This window comes from Astatotilapia calliptera, chromosome 9 (genome assembly GCF_964374335.1).
Source record: "Astatotilapia calliptera chromosome 9, fAstCal68.1, whole genome shotgun sequence".
Lineage (NCBI taxonomy): Eukaryota > Metazoa > Chordata > Actinopteri > Cichliformes > Cichlidae > Astatotilapia > Astatotilapia calliptera.
This window is the reverse complement of record NC_137430.1, coordinates 16005503-16026996: the sequence shown is the minus strand read 5'-3', so window position 1 is coordinate 16026996 and position 21494 is coordinate 16005503. Positions and strand designations below refer to the sequence as shown.

The 21494-nt window shown below is 39.1% G+C and overlaps 2 protein-coding genes across 8 annotated transcripts in view; one reads left to right on the top strand and one right to left on the bottom strand.

Annotated features, from left to right (window-relative positions):
* The window catches only part of pip4k2aa (phosphatidylinositol-5-phosphate 4-kinase, type II, alpha a), a 28576-nt gene extending 18924 nt beyond the window's left edge, over nt 1-9652 (bottom strand). For 2 of the 3 annotated variants that reach the window (XM_026179394.2, XM_026179395.2), the window contains exon 1: nt 8552-9652. In XM_026179394.2, the coding sequence (XP_026035179.1) occupies nt 8552-8692 (141 nt within the window). In that variant the 5' untranslated portion in view covers nt 8693-9652. The remainder of the gene's footprint in view (nt 1-8551) is intronic. The other variant, XM_026179396.2, reaches the window with a different exon arrangement.
* Nucleotides 9653-10626: 974 nt separating this feature from the next.
* On the top strand, nt 10627-21020 carry armc3 (armadillo repeat containing 3). 5 transcript variants are annotated; one of them, XM_026180766.2, is made up of 20 exons: nt 10627-11109; nt 11302-11357; nt 12259-12376; nt 12613-12738; nt 12983-13051; nt 13240-13415; nt 13992-14186; nt 14307-14490; nt 14608-14760; nt 14847-14955; nt 15732-15981; nt 16216-16307; nt 16577-16745; nt 16902-17005; nt 17938-18024; nt 18568-18651; nt 18827-18865; nt 19327-19491; nt 19779-19941; nt 20131-21020. In XM_026180766.2, exons 2-20 carry the CDS (start codon nt 11310-11312, stop codon nt 20335-20337), a joined length of 2538 nt encoding a protein of 845 aa, XP_026036551.2. In that variant the 5' UTR covers nt 10627-11109; nt 11302-11309; the 3' UTR covers nt 20338-21020. The 5 variants fall into 5 exon arrangements, with proteins under 5 accessions (XP_026036551.2, XP_026036549.2, XP_026036550.2 ...); XM_026180764.2 differs by having other exon boundaries at nt 10628-11109; nt 16171-16307; nt 17941-18024; XM_026180763.2 differs by having other exon boundaries at nt 10629-11109; nt 16171-16307.
* The last annotated feature ends 474 nt before the right edge of the window (nt 21021-21494 follow it).

Sequence of the window (21494 nt, the reverse complement as noted above, 5' to 3'; positions counted from 1 at the left end):
ATTTTGAACAACATAAAACCACTTTGAACTGTCAGGAAATTGCTGGCTACGAGTACTGTTCAGCCTTTTGCTGTGCCTGTGGTTTAATGTATGGTGCTATGAATATAACCTGCTGTACAACTATTTGAATCAGCAGTACTACTATGACAGATTTGCTATCAATACATCACAGGAGTGCGGAAGTACAGCAGCTTCAGCGCAACATTTAGACAGCATAACCAGCGCTGCTGCATGTGTTTACACCTATTAAACAAATGTGTCACAACCAGACTCAGAATAAATGAAGCACAGCCTACAGCGACAAACACAGTGACAGCTATGTCCTCCCATGGACATAGTCATCAGTGGTTTTAATCAACTTTGGCAGCTATTACTAAAAGCCTGTTTTTGCTATCTTTACCAGTTGCAAACGTTTTGCTGGTGTTGGTTTATCCTTGTGAAACCAACACCAATCTACCCATCTATGTGTTAATTATCACAGCAAAATGTGGTGCAGGCGATACACTGCAACAGGAACTGCCACAAAGGCAATTTGGAGTACTTTAGCTTATGGCAGTATGAAAAAAATAGTTTCCACAGGACATTGTGCAATCCAGTGAAAAACTATGCACACCTTTAGGTACAGCTTATCAAATTCACTTGATTGATCACAAGCAAGTGTCACCAAATCTACAGAGATTGGTGACACTTGCTTGTGACACTCCACAAGCAAGTGACGCTCCATTGGAGGTGTCTGGCTGCATATAGTGCAAATAGAGCTATTTTGGTGAAAAACAAATACCATATCAGCACAAACACCTCATACCAACTGTGGTCGAAGGGGTGATGATTTGGGTTCACTGTGTGGCCACAGGACCTGGACACCTTGCAAGGTAATTTGACCATGAATTCCTCTGTAAATTAAATCTTTAAATTGGGTCATGCAACAAGAGAGTGATTCCGCAGCAGAAAATCTACAACAGTTGCTAAAAAAAAAAAAAAAAAAAAAAACCACAAAAAAAACAAAACACTCAAGGTGCTGGAAAGGCCCAAAGTCCAGAACTCAACTCAATTACAATGCTGCAGCAGTCCATAAAGAGAGCTGTGCATGAATGAATGCATGCAAACCTAACTGAACTGAAGCAAAATTGTAATGAAGAGTCAGCCAAAATTCCTCCACAATAATGTGAGAGACTGATTTACAAAAATACAAAAAAAAGATACCAAAAAAATGATTGCTTCAAGTTATTGCTGCTAAAAGGTGATTCTACAAGCTATTAAATCATGGAGGGTACTGCATTTAATAGGACTGCACAGAGTCATGTGAAAACAGTTTTTTGACATGACTGTATATCATAAAAATGGTATTTTGCAATAAAGACTTACCTACAGTGTTCACAAAGCTAATATGTTACTCCGTATCTTGCATTTTTAACTTCTTTAGAACCACGGTTATTTATCTGTTGATTTAAATTTTTGCACAATGGGTGTGGTTTTGAAAACATGTCAACGTAAGTATGATCCCAATGTAAGATAACATGTTCTTCTAAATGCAATGATGCCGAAAAAGATCTGAGCCTGAACAATAACAACTGTTGGTACACCAACTTTCACCATAGTCCCAAGCAGTGGTGGTCTACGACATAGTACATAATACTGCATCATAATCCAGGTTAGCCTTCTTTCTATGGTTTACAGGAAATACAAAAAGTCACCTTACTACGAGGTAACTCAATATGTACTGGGGAAAAGAAAAAATACTGGCAGTAGCCAGGGGTACCCCTTAGCTTCCTAATAGATCCACCTATGGTATGGATTTCAAAATCCAATGTTGCCTTGTTCTCAACTTATCGCATTCACAAAATTTTAAGAAATCTTGGCCTCTGACCCCTGACCTTGAGGCTGAGGTCACTGAGCTACGAACTCGTCAAAGATTTTTAGTAGATACACGTATGTTATCAATTTGAAACTCCTATGTTGCTTTGTTCTCAAGTTATCACATTCACAAACTTGGGTGTCCATGTCACCCACCCGCCTGCCTGCCAGGGTGATGACAACACCCCATCAGCCATAAAGGGCCAATGCTTAGAAATGCAAAGTAAAACACTGAAGATTCACTACCAATATCACCACCGCAATTGAACTATGTGGAGATGTGGTTGATGTTATATTTATAGATTATTGTGGTTCAAACAAAATGGAAATAATTAAGAATGAAAACTATAAAAACAAAGAAGATACAAACTAACCATGGATCTGCAGAATCATTTCACCCCTACTACAAAGACAAGAGCAGGATGTAACGTAAATTTGTAATGTAATTTTGCCATTGATTTCATCACATCCTGTGTATGTTTTAAACCAGGGGTGTCAAACTCAAATACACAGTGGGCCAAAATTCAAAACTGGAACAAAGTTGCGGGCTAACGAGATACAAGAATGAATCTTTTCTTATGGACTCAAACACGTTTTGCTGAAAAACTGAATATGGAACAAGCAAAGCTTAATACTAAACAATATATATATTAGCTGTATAATACCAGTAGGCCAGCTCTAATAGTAATTTGGTATGGCTTCGCGGGCCAAATGTAATTAGGCTGCGGACCAAATTTGGCCCGCGGGCCAGAGTTTGACACCTATGTTTTAAACCATTATTATTCAATATTAGGATCTCCAAGAGGCTGCTAAGATTGTGTTTCTCTCTCCACCTCTTTTTAAAAAACAAAATACAAAACGGAAATGCACCTATTAAATTATAGTTTGTTTCTACAGTTACCATGGTCACAAGCAAGTACACAGTATTGAAGGCGACACACATGCACACAAGCATGCGATAACGAAATGGAAAAAAAAAATTTATATGCTCAGTGCAAGTAAACCACATGCTTCAACAAGTTCTTCTGTCTGTCACTGCCTCAGGGTGACAGGATGTGAGGTTTCAGCTTTTCTCCATAATCATCACACGTATTAGCTGTGGGTCACTCCTACAGATATTTATAGAATCAAACTCTTATGTAATACACAGAAGCAGGCACAGCTACTCTGAGTCAGACACAGAGACAATGAGGCAGGAGAGAGGGGGACAGGGCATGAAACTGAGCCACATAGACAGGATGGCAAATAAAGAGACCCTCACAAAACTAGTTAAAAATCTGCAGGAAGGGGAGGGGTTTCGTGAAGAAACAGAAAGAAAAAGAATGAATAGTAGCGCTAGTATGAATTAAAATTTAGATCAGGGGGAGCCAGATTTTTTAAAAAGGAACAAAACTATTTTAATTTAAACTTGAAACGATTACCTACAAAGATAAATTTAGATCCTGCTACATAGGCCTGACTGGTAAAATAAAAATCAACACACAACCTATCAAATTTATTTTAGTTTTAAAAGCACTGGAGCAGATTATATGCAACAGCATGTCAGAAAATGCTGGAGTCAAAGCTACATTAATGTAAAGGATGCCTAAACAGTCACAATGCAGCATTCCAGCCAATGACAAATCTACTCACACAACAACAGCAGAACACATTCTGACACACTTCTCTTCCAACACTGCCCTCATACAACACAAGGACTTACAAATAGACCTGACAGACAAACCAAAACTTTATCCCTTGTTACAGACTCCCAGGGGAGTCTGAGCCAGATTCATTGCAGAATCAAACTGGAGATGCAAGGTGTTTGGCACCTGAAAACATTTTTAAAATTAGCTTGCAGTAGCCAGGACTTTTATGCATCTTTCTAGGAAACAAGTATTTTTGACTTCACCATTGGGTAGCTGGAAAGATTCTACAGATCACGATGGCAACAGCGACCCGTCAGGAAGCCTATCAAGGTCACAGCTACAGGAGTGTTTAAGGTGTGACAACAGACAGATGGGTCACACAGCCATCTGCCTAGAATTTTTTTGGGGGGGGGGGGGGAACTGAATGTCTATGAGCGTCTTTTATGCACAAATTTTCCTTACAGAATAGTTAGCTTCAAAGGTTTCAAATTTCCCCAGGCTTGGTTTTCCTCTTCAGCACTCTCTATTGTAGTGTATTGATCTGATTGGCCATCTAATCTACAGCCAAGTATTTTTTTTTAGTGCCTGCCCTTTTAAAAGACTCCAAGGACAATTTCCCAGATGGTTCAGAGTTGCAAACCATCTGGCACATCAGGTGAGTTAGGACCTAAATTCATGCCAACAGGTTCTGCAACAGACTGGGTTCTATGAAGTCCCTGGCTCACCATGGTAACACTACTAAGAAGCAGTAAATATTCACAGGTTAGAGATGCAATCTGTAAAGTGTTCTTTGTAGTGTGAAAACATTAATACAGAGAAAACGCTTTATGGTGTTGCAATTTTAAGAAGCTAAAATGGGTTGCTAGTTTGTCTTATTCTAGGTTCATTTACATTCAGGCTAAAGCATAATAACAGCGTTACTATAAGACAGAGCCAAGAACCACACTTTTCCTTCCCTCTGAAAGCCACTACTTTCAGCAAGAATGCAGACTGTTAGTTAACTTGCCATATCCTGCAAGCTCCAAGTGCTAATTCTACGCTTTTCCTTATTTTTTGTCATATATAAGTTTACCGTTTCGGATGCTTATTTTAAATGTGGTCAGCGGTTAAAATAAACATTTTTTGCATTTTATTGAGGTCACATAAAGTGTAATATGGTCTTGCAGGCACAAAGGTCTGCTTGTGAGCACAGCAGTCCCACACACCTGCTGTGCAAACCTGCTGTTGGGTTTAGATTTTATTATTGTCAATCAGAATAAATCTGTTTTAAAGGCATGGGGGCCTCTATGGGAGAGCCTTGCTTGGGGAGTAGATGAACATGGGCTGCACCAACAAGATTAAACAAATGATTTTTTATTTTATTTTTTTAATGTGAATCACTCATAGCTACTCTAGTAGAGCAAAAGATTTAAAAATTAGAATTGGAAACAAGCATTACAGGCCCTGTTTCATTCCCCCAAGCTAGACACTTAGAGGTATGGTCTAAATCCGCTGTCATGTAAGTTTCTTTTATTAAGTTTTATAGTGAGAAAAATCTTCCTGACAATGGCAGAAGGCAAGAAAAAGGACCAAATAATACTCTTTTCGAAAATCCACACTGCAATTTTTATGGCTTGAGGCACCCCAATCCCAATTTATAATCTTAGTGCAGCCAAAAACAGATGCTATATATGCTGACAACATTTCAAAGTACTAGGATTAAAATAAAATGGGCTACTTGCTTAAGCAGGTTATTTTAAGGAAGCTTTTAAATACTTCAAAGTACATATCTTTGGTTAGCTATTACACAACAACAATTCTGATGACATACACATAGTTTACGGGATCATTTAAACATCTCATTTATTCCTATGATTGCTGGCACTCTATTTGTCTCATTCTGCATGCCATTCTCACTTCACTGGACTAATATAAAGGTTGGAACTACTGGCATCTAATCTGCACTGGAGAAATGAACGGACCAGTAATTCAAATAAATCTGGTTTTTAAACCAAGACAATTTGGATTATTCAGATGACAACCCACAGTGGTTAAAGAGGGTGGTTACAACTGCAGAGCATGTGTATGAATGAATGTGTTTCAATGTCCTACTGTCTTTGCAGTCTGGTGGCATTCCCAAGCCTCACCCTTTATTCACTCCCTTTTTAGTTCATGTTACTTTTGCAATCTCCTTGCTGCAGTGAGTGACCTTTAGCTCGGGCTGACCCGTAATAACCAACCCAACATTAGTTTATGAGAAGAGTGTTAGTTCACTGGTTGGTTGCCAGGAAAAACAAAACAAAACAACAAAACTCAAAGTCTCACTGAAGTGGCAAAAGTCACTTATAGATAGATATTACTGTTTACACAGCTGGTTCCTCCATTTATTAATTTTATACGCGTCAGGCAGGAAATCCAAACAGTGGGTTTATTTCAAGAGTAAACGACAGCCCCAATAGAGCGGCAAAACCCACAGGCAAACATTCACCTACCATTTATCAACGTCAAACATGGCTTATCATGTTAAATGCACAAAAAGCCCAATAATAGCCAATTAAACACTCATTCTACTATTGGAACAGAGTCCTTGCTGACTGTTGCTTTAATGGTATCATTAACTGGCGGCTTCCTGTGTGGTGTTGTAAAATTTAGATTTTTAAAGCTTATACTAGAGGTCTGTATCTCTGTAATTATGCATAGTGTTACCAAAGATATGTAATATCTCAAATAATTCAAGAGTTAACAGCAGTTTTAGATGCTCCCTATACATACAATTATAATTAATTTAATAAAAAAAATGAATGATGCATGGATAAACAGTTTAAAATGGATGGATGTTTAGATGAATGGATAGATGGCTATCATAAATGTGCATGAGTAGCTAACTACTTGTCAACAAGGCAAATTTGGTAAGGGGTGGCCCTACTTATATCAATACTTGATGGCCTAAACACTCAGTGGCTCAATCTAGTAACCTGACATGGAATGTAATTTTTACATAGCTGATAGTATGACAAGCTGAGTACCTGCTGAGAAAAACTGCAGGAGAAGTAGCCTAAGGCATAACAAGGGAATGTGCTGACGACTCCAGTGCACTGTTGAGCAATCTGAGTACAGTTTGAACATGTATTCAATGATTCTTCAAACTCTAGGTTTTTATGGTTACAAGGCACTGACCCATAATGTTTCAGCAGACAGTTGACACAGCACAAAAGTAGACACCTGAATCCGATAAATGATTATGATATAATCCTAGCTTTGACATGCATGGACAAACACAAAAACCAACAAATGATTTTCTCTTAAATTTACTGATGTGACAAAATAAATAAATAAATAAAAATTAATAATCCATGATATAACAATAAATTTTTATTGAAGGGTTTTAAGAGCTTGGTGGCCATCTAGCTGATACAACTGCTTACATCACATCTGATGAGCAAAACCAGTAAAGTGAGGACAAATGTCGTATATTTATATACATTTATCTTTCGTAGGCACTTCAATGAACAAGAGACTGACTAATTTGTAGTGCATAGCTTCACAGAGGTAAAACTCTCGTGTTTCTTACTTTGAGCCTTCAGGCTTAACACTAGCCAGGTGACTGTGATCCATCTACAGACTACAGCTTAGATAAAGAATAAAAGCTTTAGATCTTTAGCTGCCTTGGCATCATGCATGTCAGACTATTCTGAGGTTCTGTAATCCACACTAAACTGCCACAATGAACCCTACTCCAAAAAATCAAATGCTGCAGAGTAAAAAAAAAAAAAAAAAAAAAGTAACACATTCCCATAAAGACTTTACCCTCAATCTGCCCACAGTGCTGCAAGTATGTCAAATATCCACCAAATACTCCTCAACCTGCCTCAAACTGACATATAGATATGGACAAAAACAAAATAGACTATGATCACTGCTGAAAAAGTCATTAGTGAAAATAAATGTCTGGCTATTAATAAAACAAAGTGCATCATTTTAAACTAAATAATTTAAGAACAAATAGGTGATTTATTACATTAAAAAAAGGTAAACTTTTTTTTTCCATTTGTCAAAAGGAAAAGAGATGTCATTAGAAGACACTCCATTCATTCTTAGTTAATTTGCTACCATGCACATTCTTATTGTTGTTTGTATATGTATATATGTATATATATATATATATATATATATATATATATATATATATATATATATATATATATATAACAGGCAGAGAAAAATAAAGCGTGAGAAATTAGAGCATCAGTTACAATCAAAGAATAAAGGTTACTGCCATCATTGTTAAAAAAAATCTATAACTAACATAAAAATAAACGTGTATGCTTAATAAATATATGAATGCTGCTGCTCAGCTCATTTGGCTATACCTTGGAAATCAGTTCTCCTCATTCAGTCTGGTGCCAAAAGATTGCCCTACAGTTATAACTCTGCTATAATTACGATTTTAAAAACTGGGCAAAAATCAAGGATAAGCTATATACTACAACTGTAACAAAAAAGGAGCTGTCATCTATGTGTAGCCTAAATCTTTTTACAAAACACTGCTTACAGGTATAATACTTGTGATTTGGTGCCAGAAATATTTGCATGTCCTCTGTCTGCCAAGTTGTGTGCTTTTTCCAACATCTGAGAAGTGGCCAAGTGCAGCAATTATTCAGCAAAGGAAGAGAAAGACAGCAGAGATAAGCTGTCTTGCATGGGAAGATCTGCTCTCTCATGACACAGAGCCCTAGGAGCTTATCCTACATGTGCACAACAGGAAGCCAAAGCGAGTTCACCGCACACGAACACACGCGCGCATGCATGCATCAAAACCACGGCCTAATAAGATCCACGACATTACTATTGCAACTACAAAAAGCTCACTAAAGCAAACATTACTAATGGATTGCGCTAATTGAAGCCAGTCATGTATTTACGGTGACAGTTCAGTGAACCGCTGGACAGCTGTCACCTCGTATTTTTATTCAGCTGCAGTAACACAAAAGCTGATATCTGACAGCAAGTGAGCCTTAATGTGGAACATCAAAAGATCGAGGGAGACATAACCGTAGATCATCACAGTGACAGTGGACGGTCTGACTCACCGAGTGGTTGACTCCCCACATAACCACGCTCAGCAGAGGGTCGCTGGCACGGAAGAGCTTCACTTTTTGGGCAACGAAGTGTTTTTTCTTGGTCTTGGTTTTGCTCGCAATGGATGCGGCAATGCTGCTCGCCGAAGCCATCTTTAAGAAAACTGGCTGGTTTATTGCAGACTGTGCGATAATCCCGACAGCGTGTCTTCCCTTGAAGCTGGCACAGCGGCCACCAGCTCACGGTTCAGCAGTGTCAGTACTATTCATTTAGCCATCCCAGCAAACCAAGGTGCCCCGATTCTTTTCCTCATCTAAAGTCCCACAGAGCTCGGCTGTCGCTGTGGCCCTAGCTCGAAAGAAACTAACGTGAGGAAATACGAAGCGTTTAGCCTAATACTGCTTGCTCTTCTTCACTTAACCGTCATACGCTTCTCCGCCAGCCCACATCATAAGTCACTACTCTTCCTTCCTTAACTCTCGACTGGAGCTCTCTGCACCTCCTGCGATGTAAAGTCTCACCGAGGTAGCGTTAGCATAGCCGAGAATAGCTTGTTAGCTAGCAAACATCAAAGCTAAATTTCGTAAAAACAGTAAACGTACGGAGGATGAACAATTGTTAAGCCCCCGTGGCAAATGACCCACAGAACACGCGCTTGTTTTTTTAAATATAAAAAAATAGCACATTAGAGATGCTGAAGGGTAGCTAGACGCTTAGAATTACCAGCTAATATGAGCCTCCCCGACCTTCTCTAACCAAATGACGGCAAGAAGCAGAAGCGGACTCCGTTCACCAGCTATCGAGCCTGCAAGCTAACTACTGCCATTAGCCAGCTGCTCGGCGACTAGCGAGCGGCTCAGCCCTCTTCCTACGCGTTTGTACTTAGTCCACAGAGATGACAGGGCGTGTATCCTGTGGTGTCTTTGCCCGGTTTAAATGAAAACATTGAGGAGCAAATATTTCGACGTTACAAGAATATCAACGTTTGGTCCACTCCCGCAGCGTTGATGTTCATGTGCGCTGCAACTGACAGCTCGGCGGATGGGAGGTGACGGGCTGAGCTTTGCAGTGTCTCCTGTTCTGATTCGCTACTACTCCTGCCCTCCACTACCGGGCCCATGATACCTTTCTGTTGTATTTTAATAGCGCAAGAGCCTTTCTATATTAGTCTATATTTGGCATTTGGATTTACCCTTCTTGTCAGCAACAAAAATGTTATAACTGAATGAAAACTATACACTTTTTCAGTGAGGCTGCCCTACATGACAGTTTTCTTCACCCACCCCCGTTTTTTGCAGCCTCTATAATAGTAATGGATTAGCAGAGACGTGCACCATCCAAGTCAATCCCTACTTGGTGTAAATCTGTAGATACGATTATATATATATATATATATATATATATATATATATATATATATATATATATATATATATATATATATATATATATATATATATATATATATTCACCCACACCATCAGAGATAATGTCTTTGGAGGTCATTTGGTCCTCAGGTGCATACTATGCTGTTTCCACTGGCACAATGCTGTGTCAGTGCCTCTGTAAAAGCAGGAGGCTTCAATGTGCTGATGCGGTATAGAGCTCATTTGTTTTATGGCTCACCCTTCACGGCAGCGCATTTCTTTTCATATTGACTGAGCTCTATTTATATTGACTGAGCTCTATTTATATTGAATAAAAATATATGTAACTATATATATATATATTCATGATAATTTAATGATGGAATGTGCTTTCTTCCAAACTTCAGTGTAATTCAATGAACAGATTCAAGGACATCTGAAGAGCTTTCCAAATCTTAGTAGTTCTCAAAAGTAAACTACACAGTTAATTAGAAAACAGCACAGAACCTTTAGTTGTCTGGTTCACCCCTCCATAGGTCATGCAAGTTGTGTTTTCAATAAATAAAATAATGTAATAGACACTTATACATCTAATTGCCAGACTGTTCTGTTGTCCTTTAAAGATTTAGACCCCAATCCATTGAGCTCCAGTTCATTTTACATGCACTTTTTGATGGCTACTGACACATTTGCTACAATGTCCCAATGATGATTTTGGTGGTATTATTCACAACCTCTTCATCTGACCTCACGCTCACTCAACATAAACTTGTGCCCCCCTCGTTGTTACCCAGGATTTATTCTACCAGTTTGTGTAAATCTGTGTGTGATATGTTCAAAAACACACAAACAACATAGCTAATACCTGCCTTTTTTGTGTCTCTCAGCATTTCCTTCATGGACTATACTGTTTTTTTTTTCTTTTTACTTTACTTGGATAAATAACCACCCAATATATTTTTGTTCCAAGTCCCGATTACATAAATACATTGTCAGTGTTTCCGAAGTAAACTGCTAAGACAATAGGAGCCATAACCTTTTGCAATAGGTTAAAATAACGATTGTTTAGACCATTATTTAGTTCCACATGGCACCCGTTGCCTGGCAACGTTGCGTCAACCTCCTTTTCCAAAACACAGTACGGTGAGGTTATTGTTGTCGGTTTAAAACCTCGAAGTTGCCTCTTGGTCTGGAAAGAAAACGTAAGTCGTGGTTCATTTTTGAGATAGTAATTAGAGAGCTTGCCATATGCCTGTTTTGTAAGCTTAATCTGTCGACAGTGCTACTGAGGAGTGGCATAGTAGCATAACTAGCTAGCTAGCTTTATGGGTTCACAGAGTTGAACGCATTGAACCGTTGGACACCCATCTCTCATCAATATTGCTCCTCTTTAGGCCATAATATGGGAAAGAAGTCGAGGAACGAGAGGGAAACGCCAATCACGGAAACGGTGAGTGACGAATGTTTCTTTAGGTCTGTGAAGGTTCTCACCTAATGTTTCTTTAGGTGTTGGCAAAACCTAATTAATGCATTTTTGAACCGTTGACAAGGTTTAATTCATGTCCACTGAAACACATCCATACCATGAACACAGCCTACTGTACATCCCGGGAACATATCAATTAGAAAGCATGCACAACTCTCTGATTGGAACTACTACTATGGAACTTGATTCATTGGGGCTTGGCATCAAAGGTCATTAAGGTTGATATACAAGCAGGTATTTGTGTCAACAAATCATGATTATTCTAACTACACAAAAAATAATGAATGAAATTTGAATTTGCTTTAGTACATATCAAATGCTCTGATTGACACATCAAAAACATTGACTGATAGTAAATATTATATTTGTGATGAGGTAAGAATGCTCAGTTTCATGTGTGGTGAAACATCCCCTTAACCAGTGGATAATAACACTAACACTAACTAACTTCAGACACTAACAGTCTGGAGAAAGCTAAAGAGGGAGTGTGAAACTCAAAGGGAAAAAATAGATGTCATGCTCAAAAGTGTGTCCATTTGCCACTACAATAAAAAAGTCTTTGACTTCATTCTAGATGATGAAGTTTTCTGATGTTCTGATGATAAAAATGTACTTTGAAATTGTGGCTTGGTCTTTAGTAGGCCTTGGGCACAAAATTGTTTGAAAACGGCATCAGGATATCATATGCATGTACATGTTCTCAGGTTGTTGCCTGTTGGTACATGCTGGGCATTGAGATATGTCCTGTCTCATTGTCCTAGAAGTATGAAAGTCAAAAAGACAGACCTGACTTTATACATGTTCTATATTTCAGTTATTTATTTTATATTTTGCAAACACTCCTTCTCCCTGTTGACTCTCACAGTTTGAGCCGCTACCCCTTGAGAGCAAAGCCCCAGCAACAGTAGTGCTGCTGTTGAACTCCCCAGAGGAGGACATTTTAATCAAAGCGTGTGAAGCGATCCAGACATTTGCAGAGAAAGGTATGGTAGGGTACCCACCGCTAACCCTTCCACATATTATTGATTGTTTTTATTTCTATGGGCAACCTTGCAGCTGAATAGCAGAAAATCCTGTCTTAATTTTGCTTTCAGGCTGATGTTTTGTAATGGTGTATTTTTTTGATATGCATTTTTTAAATCCAGAAATTGCAACATTTGCAATTCACTTCATCACCATCTGCCTAATTTTCCTGTTCACTGTCTCCCCCTGTTGTTAGGAGATGAGAACAAGGTTTCTCTGCTGGGACTTGGGGCATTAGCGCCTCTCTGCCAACTCATTACTCACAACAACAAGCTGGTCAGACGCAATGCCTTCATGGTCTTGGGCATCATGGCCACCAATGGTGCGTCAGACCAGTTACGTCATTGATGCAGATTCGACTGCAGTGGACTTGGTAGCTTACAAGCTCATGCGACAGTCTTGATTCTACAAATGACCCTTTAGTTTACCGGCCATCTATGTGTTTGTCAGGAATTTGCATCTGTTAATCTACCAGATGTTGGATTCCCTGTTCTGTTGATTTAACAATGAGCAAGGTGCTAGCCTTACTGAGTAACTGAGTAGTGTCTCTTGTTTAAATCTGAAAGGTGATGTAAGGACTGCGTTGAAAAAATTAGATGCCATTCCATCAATTATTGAAAAACTATCACTCGAAGGTGAGTAATAGATATTAGAAGATTAAGATATATTTTGATCACTAAAGGAAACAGTGTCACTTTGTATAAGTTGCATACAATCAAAATAGAGCACATGTGTTTACTTATGGCAGTAGGCAGTATTTCTGTGATCAATCCTTATTTATTTCTGTTTCTTTTCATATAATCAAATTCCATTTTTGTTCAAGATGATACAGTTGTCCACGAGTTTGCAACACTGTGCCTGGCTTCTTTGTCAGAGGATTTCCTCTGTAAGGCCCAGATCTTTGACAACAAGGGGCTGCCAACTCTAATTCAGCTGCTGTCTAGTTCTGACCCAGATGTCAAGAAGAATTCACTAGAGACCATCTCCAACCTAGTACAGGTGACCCAAAGTCATCAGGCTTTAGGATGTAATTTTCTGTAAAAATTATAAGGATTTTCACTGTGAAAAATTAACGTGATGTTTTATAGTCCTAAAAGACGATAAAGTTGTCTTCACATACCGTATTTACTGAACCCCTGAACTTTTCTAGATATAACATTACAGGGGTACATGTGACAGTGCAGATGTTTAATGCTGTAGAATGTGTTTAACTTGTCAGCTCTGCAAGGGAAAGTATTTATTGTGTCCAATTTCATCTATGTGATAATAGTGCAGGTAATAACTCTGGTGTCAGTGGTCACACTGTGTTCTGCCTCCCTCCTGCTCTACTAAGGCAGCACTGCTGCCAAACCTAAAGTATTTCTTAGCAATGAGAATGCAGTTAATGCGAACTGTTTCCTGCTGTGCGCTACGTGTGAGAAAGAGCAACTTCACAAAGTCCTGACCTATTTCTCCCAACATTTACAGATTTCATGAGTGAAAACAGCTTCAAATTTGCTCCTAGGATTGTTGAAAAAAATGCTTTCAACATTTCTGTGAACCTTTTGCAACCTTTGCTGTTTTGTCCCCATGAAGGACTACAAAAGCCGACTGGTGGTACACGAATTAGGTGGGATCCCTCCACTTCTGCAGCTCTTAAATTCGGAATTCCCTGTCATTCAGCATTTGGCTTTAAAGACGTTGCAACATGTCACTACTGACAGAGATGCAAACAAGACCTTCAGGGACAAGCAGGGATTTGAGAAGCTTATGGGTATCCTGAATAATGTGGTAGGTATATGGTTTAGGTAATATATGTCTTTATTCTGCTGGTTTGTGTTAATAAGAATAAAATAATAGAGAATCCTTTAAAATCTGTGTCCTCTGGACCTATCTTTTTATTTCTCACAGAACTTCAGTGACCTACATGCTGAGGCCTTACATGTCCTGGCTAACTGCTTGAGTGACAGTGAAAGTGTCCAACTCATTCACAAGAGTGGAGGACTGACCAAGTTGATGGAATTTGTCCTCACTCCCAGTGTGCCTGAAATCCGGTCAGGTGTTATTAAATGCATCACCAGGGTGGCTCAGAGCTGTAAGCACAGAAGGCAATTAGAGACAACAGATTTCTTTCAACTTTCCCACATAATTTACTCTATTTTATTTATTCTGTTATGTGTGTGTGTATGCGGGTGCTTGCCTGTGTGTTTAGCTGAGAGCTGCAAAGTGCTTCACGAGCAGGATGTGGAGACCGTTCTTGTTGAGCTTCTGTCCTTGGAGAACATTGGTGTGATGACGTCTGCCTGTCAGGCTGTGGCTGCCTTGACCTTTCACCTAAACAGCAAAGAACGCTTCAGAGAACTTGGCACGTACATCTTCACCAAGCCACCCTGAGATTAGGTGCAGTCAGCACAACAAAGTGTAATTGAGTTGGATTCCGTTGTGTTTCAGGTTGTATCAGTGTCCTGGTTCAACTGCTGAGCAGGGAGAGTTTGGCACTGAGAGAGGCGGCAACCCAGGCCCTCTCTAACCTCACTCATAACAGCGAGTCAAATGCCTTGTGAGTAACGAAGGACTTTGATGTCTTACCTATACCTCATTGTTTTTGTACAGATATATGCACTTTTTTTTAACAATTCAAAATGTATGGAATTATGTATAAAAACATCTACAAAGAACAAGGCAGTTTAAAGACACAGAATAAGGCATATGAGACAATTTGTATGATAAGTTACTGGGTAGTATTTATTTGTCAGACATCCAGTACACACTGTCTGGTTCATATCGATCATTCAGATGTGCTAGGACACCCCTGTCCCCAAGAAGACAAAGTATTGGTGACCTGGGCAAATCATACTTCAACCCTTGGCCCATATAATCCCAAACATCTCTCAGAAAAGGAAGAAGTTCTGAAAATTCCCATAATGCATGCACATAAGTGCCCGTTTTTGTCTTTTATGTCCAGCATGAAGCATCCAAATATGATTTTTTTGTAAACTTCTAGACCCTTTCAGTTGTTTTCCCATTATTAGCTACATAAAATCTGAATGACTTCAGGGATTTAAAGGTGTGTGTTCTACTCTGGACTAGAATGCTGTCCTCCCCTTTTTTCATAAAAATAAGACACGGAATCTCTTTACTTCTTTTCCATTGTCTTCTCCAATCTTGTCTTATACATTTTTTTTTCCAGACAAGTCTTCTTCGAACTCTCGAACCCACGCATTGTATGCTTGGAAATAATATGCTTTAACAACGTATAAATTTGTAAAACTACAGTAATGTGTCAGCCGTCTAACTTTTCATTAAACCTCCCTCCCTGTTTATTGTATTTTCCAGTGAAGTGTATGAGGAAGGTGGCGACAAGCTCCTCATACAGCAGCTGTATCAAAGCTGTCCAAAGATAGTGGCCAATTCTGCTGCCACACTTTGCAACATGGCAGAACATGAGATCATCCGCTGTAGCATCTTGTCACATGGAGCCATACAGGCTCTGTTGGAACCCTTGAAATCTACAGTTACACAAGTCCTGGTAAACACTGCACGTTGCCTGGCAGTGCTGGCCAGTGATGAAGAAGCTAGGACAGAGGTTGGTGTTTATGTGACCTCAGAATGCTGGCTTGTTCTCATGTTCAGTAATAATAAATAATGATCATTGTTTTTAATCATTGCTGTAAACTTTACTCAAGACAGCAGGATTATTGTAAACAGCATTCGGTTTCACTTTGTGATACTACATTTGAAATTCTTTCACTAAATAACTAATACTCAACCCAAGCTAGTCAGAGTTGGAGGTCTTCAGCTTCTGGTCAATCTACTGCAGTCTCACTCCAAGGAGGTGCTTCACATTGCATGCTTGGCAGTGAATGTCTGTGCCAGTGATGAGCCAACTGCTGTGGAGATGTGCAAATTTGGGTAAGACGTGATAGATAACACTGTCATTAGAGCATGACTGATGTGTCACCAAATAAATGACTGGCGAGTAAAATAAATGCAATATCTGCATAGATATTGCTTAATGTGATCCCCTAAATAACCAACAGATGGCAGTGCAAGACAATATTAGATGTGACTACATGTGCCTTTGTTCATTTGTCCATTTTTATATTTATTAGTAATGACAGAATATTTTTCTTTTCTTTCTTTCTTTTGGTCTATGCTTGTTGTTTCTATCTGTGTCTCAGAGCCCTGGAAATACTTCAGGAAATCAACCAGTCAAAGACCCGTAGGAACAGTTTCAGTGAGTTGGCTGTGAACAGCCTACTTAACTCCAACTTGTCTTTTAAATACAGCCTGACAAGTTCTTTGGCCTCCACTGACATCATCACCTGTGGCTTCTACGATGCTGGAAAGGTATGCTGTCAGAAGTCCTTTCAAGGACTTTTTAATGCAATCTTATTAACATAGCATTAGTTGGTTGTTGTTTTTTTGTTATTGGCAGTCTTTCACAAGAATGCAGCATGACTTTTCACATAATAATTAAAATGCAACTCTTGTGTTTTCCCTCAGGCTCGCCCTGGTCAGAGGATGCTGACTTTAGAGGAACTGTCCAAGCAACCGGTTAACCAGCGGCAAGCCATTATTTTTGTCAACAAAGCAACAGTATTGCCAGAGTACGAATCTAATATTAGAGTATGGTTTGATAGTTTAAAAGGAGAAATATAAACTACATTATTTTAATGCTTGTGCTTAAAAGACACCAATTGTTTTAAGAAGCATGCTTTATTATTACATTCTTTTAGTTTAGATAGATGTTTCGAGGACAAATGGAAGGTATACTCTATGTAATAGCCCTCTAAACAGTTACAGCTGACTCCTCCCACCTGGTAATAAAAGTAAATTAACCAGAACAATTACAGAAATTGACTGGGACCATTAGGTTCCTGCACTAGAAGTCACAACATGTTGTTTGCTCAGAAAATTTATTGTGGCTGTTAGATTACAATCACCCTCCCCTTCTCTGCTCCAGTCCTGTGCTCTATTCTTCCTTCGTTCCCTTTCCTCCTCCCATTCTCCCCCACTATGCCTGTAGCATAATTAGTGTGGCAGTGTACGGTAGCCCTTCTTTAGGGTGGCGACACACTCAGAGGGCTTCTTGTGATTCAAATAATGGACTTCTGAGCTTGCACCCAAAATCACAAATGTGCAAAAGCACAAAGAGACATGCAATACCCATGCGTGTTCACTGAGCCACATAAAGCATGCACGCAATGAAAAAACACATCTTAGATGTTTAAGGCTGTATATGCATGCACTGTTTAATGCTTTCAGCATTTTCATAAATTAACTTTGGAAAAGAGAGCAGTACCCCCTTCAGGGTACCTCTGTTCAGCCCTTCACCCCTCCCAGACCCCCATTCCACCAGCATGAATTTACACGTAACACTTCAGGCATTCTTAAACAGCCTGTTATGTAACTGATTCCTGGTCTCATCCATAGCTTCTGCATGAGCCAAATTTCAAAGCAAAAGGCCTCATGATTGAATTTATTTTCTGACTTATTCTTCTGTGTTCCTATAAACCAATTAACGGATGTTTTTTGTTAGCAGGGAGACAGTAGATGTGCCAGAAGAGACACAGAACAAGCCATCAGAGTCAGACGGCAGAGTCAGAGGAGAGCGTAAAACACCAAAGTGAGTGTGTTTGCTAAGTAGTACAACAAGTAATACCACTAACATCAGAGGTTCTGGAGACAAAAATCTTTTTTGTCCAAACCCTTTTTGGCCACAGCTATGATTATTATTGTTATTATGATGATTATTATACATTGACACTCTTTTTGACACATGCTAAACAGGAAGTTGTGCCAAAAATAATCCCATTTCAAGACAGTATTAAAAGATGCTACCTTTTCCTACATGAAAATGTAGCTACATAAATGCTGCATGCTAAAAAAAATCATGGAGAGAGGCAGAATATCAAACAAAAATCCAGAAAAAAATAATTTCATACAAGTAATAAATTGATTTGCAAGTTATTGAGTGAAATAGATATTATATCCCCAAGACAAAACCTGATTTAGTTCTTGGCAATGTCCCTTAAGCCCAAGTTTTCCTGTAGCCTTGGCAGAAAAACAGTCACAAAGAGTAATGGTTCCACAATATATGTGCAAAGATTTATAAAATACAGTGCTGTGTGTTCATATAAACCATTTTGTTGATGTCCTTTGGTTGCAGGGTGACAGTAGATGTGCGAGAAGAAACACAGAGCAAGCCATCAGAGTCAGAAAGCAGAGTTAAAGGAGACCGTAAGACACCAAAGTGAGTGTGCTTGTTAATGTGGAGGCTCAACATAAGCAGTACCACTAACATTGAGCACGAAATGTGAAATGAATTAAAAGAGGTCATAAAGGTGGAATTTTAAGTACCGTAGTGATTTTCTTTCCTTGTAAGATACTGACAGAATTCTTTTCTAATTTACTCTTTTTTTGTACAGGAAGAAGAAGGAAGAGGAACAGAAAGATTATGGCCTCATGTACTCTATTATTATTATTATTATTATTATTATTACTAAAGTTTGTGTGTGTTCAAATACATCCCTGTGCTGTATTCATATACCTTTTATGGAAACTGTCTAAACATTTTAGAGATGATAACAATCTCTGACGCATGCTAAAGACGATATAGTGCCAAAAACATTGACATTTAAAAAAATATTGAAAGATCTTGCGTTAGTGATAATGATTAGATCTTGTAATGATATGTTCTCTTGATTATATGTATATAAAATCAGATAACATGAAGGAGATCGTTAGACACTAAAAAGAGTGTGCCTGTTAATATGAAGGATGAGCATAAAGCAGTGTCACTAACATGGATCCTGTGATGTGAAATGTGTGATAGAGTTCACAAAGGTGGAATATTAAGTAGTGATTTTCTTTCTTATTTTAACGCACTGACTCCCCTGATTTCTTTTCTAATTTATTGTTTCTTCAGGAAGAAGAAGGAAGAAAAACAGAAAGATTATCTTCAGCCTGAGTCTCCTGTAGAGAAACCACGGGGAATGATGGAGGATGTCTCATTGCAGATTCTAATAAAAATTGCCAAAGAATACATCTTTCCACTGAATGATGAAAAAGAGCAGTGTGAATCCTTAGCCAGGTAACGTATTCATGCAGAAACTGGCATGCAAAGAGAGAGCGAAGTAACTTATCAGCAGCTATTGTTTAAAACAAATCTCTGGAGTCATGGAAACACATTAAAATGACATTTACACACCAACTCTTAAAATGTCAGGAGAGCTGACTAAAAATGACAGCAGTGGTATGCAATGCAGACACTCTGCTAACACACTGAAATACAATACCCTGAGAGATCAGAATGGAAAACAAAGACTTTATTTTAAAGGTTTCTGCATTTTCTTTGGTTGGGTTTGCTCTTATTTTCAGGCTGGTGAGCGAAGCCATGGGGGGAGCAGTGGAGAAGGAAAAGATGCACGAGTTTTCTTGGATTCTGCACCTCAGTGAGCTGAAGATTCAACTTCAGTCTAATGTTATTCCCATTGGTTTCATCAAAAAGGGAATCTATTATCACAGGGCACTCCTGTTCAAGGTACAGATTCTTTACCCGCATGGTAGCATTAGCATGAGCGGCTATGTTCATCATCTTTCCTAATATTTTTTATTCCTGACCAACATGTTTTGACATCCCAATTTAAGCTCTGTCTCTTTAAGGTCTTCTCCATAATATTTGTTCCTCAGCCTATTTCTCAGTCTGACATTCTTCTGTCTCCTCTTTTAGTCACTGGCTGATTGCATTGGACTGAGCTGCACACTTGTTAGGGGAGACTACAACCGTGCTTGGAATGAGGTTCTCCTTTTCAGTAGAAATTGCTCCAACAAGCTGCACTCTTCACAGCCCTGCCGCTACATAGTAGACCTTGTGCACCAACCTGGAAACCTGTTTCCAGTCAATAGCCCAGCTGCAGTCCATTATCAAACTATATAATCAGTACTGTATTGTTTAAATACCACAGAAGGTAACGCTTTGACGTTATATTTTGTCTGATGTGCATCAACCGATTTATATGTAATGTGTGTTTATGTGTACATGATGTGTGCATGGCGGACCTCATCAGTTGACTATTTTTTTTTCTACATATGCATAAGGAAAGCAAAATCGTGTCTATTGTGGTGTTTCTCTATTAAACACAGTGATTCAACCTTTGTACTTCAGCATGGGTCCAACATGGTGAAGCAGTGTTTTTGCCAACGTGCAAGCTGTAGTTGTTTAGAAAGTTAATGCTTCAGCTGGAGAATTGAAAATATCTCTTACAGCTTCATGGCACCATCACCAGCCTGGAGCTTTGGATCCATGCTTTCATGTTTTTGAACCTACCAGAAAGATTTCATAGTAGAAATTTATACTCACCAGACCAGGCATCGTTTTTCCAATTTTATAATTGTCCAATTTTGGTGAGCCTGTGTGAACTGTAGACGTACATTCCTGTTCTGCATCTGCTCCTGTATCCCATCTGCTCCAGGGTCTGAAGTGTTTTGTATTCAGAGATGCTCTTCTGCATGCCTTGGCTGTATGAGTGGGTATTGGAGTTACTGTTACCTTCCTATCAGCTTGAAGCAGTCTGGTCATTCTCCTCTGACCTCTGGCATCATAAAGCATTTTCACCCAAAGAACTGCTGCACACTGGATATTTTCTTTGTTTGTGCTATTGTCTGTAAACACTAGAGATGGTTTTCGGGGAAAATCCCAGTAGATCAGCAGTTTCTGAAATACTCATACCAGCCCATCTGGCACCAACAACTAAGGCAATGTGATTTTAGGCACTTAAATCACATTTCTTCTTTTCTTTCTTCTTTCTTATGCTCAATTTGAACTTCAGCAGGTTGTTTTGATCATGTATTTGATCATGAGTAGTTACCATCTGATAACTCATCCGATTTTTGCCTTAAGGAACAGTTGAACAGGTTATTATTATTATTGGTTGTGTGATCGTGGCTCAAGAGTTGGGAGTTTGCCTTGTAATCGGAAGGTTGCCGGTTTGAGCCCTGGCTTGGACAGTCTCGGTCATTGTGTCCTTGGGCAAGATACTTCACCCGTTGCCAGTGTCCGCCAGCCTCGCCTCTGTCAGTGCGCCCCAGGGTGGC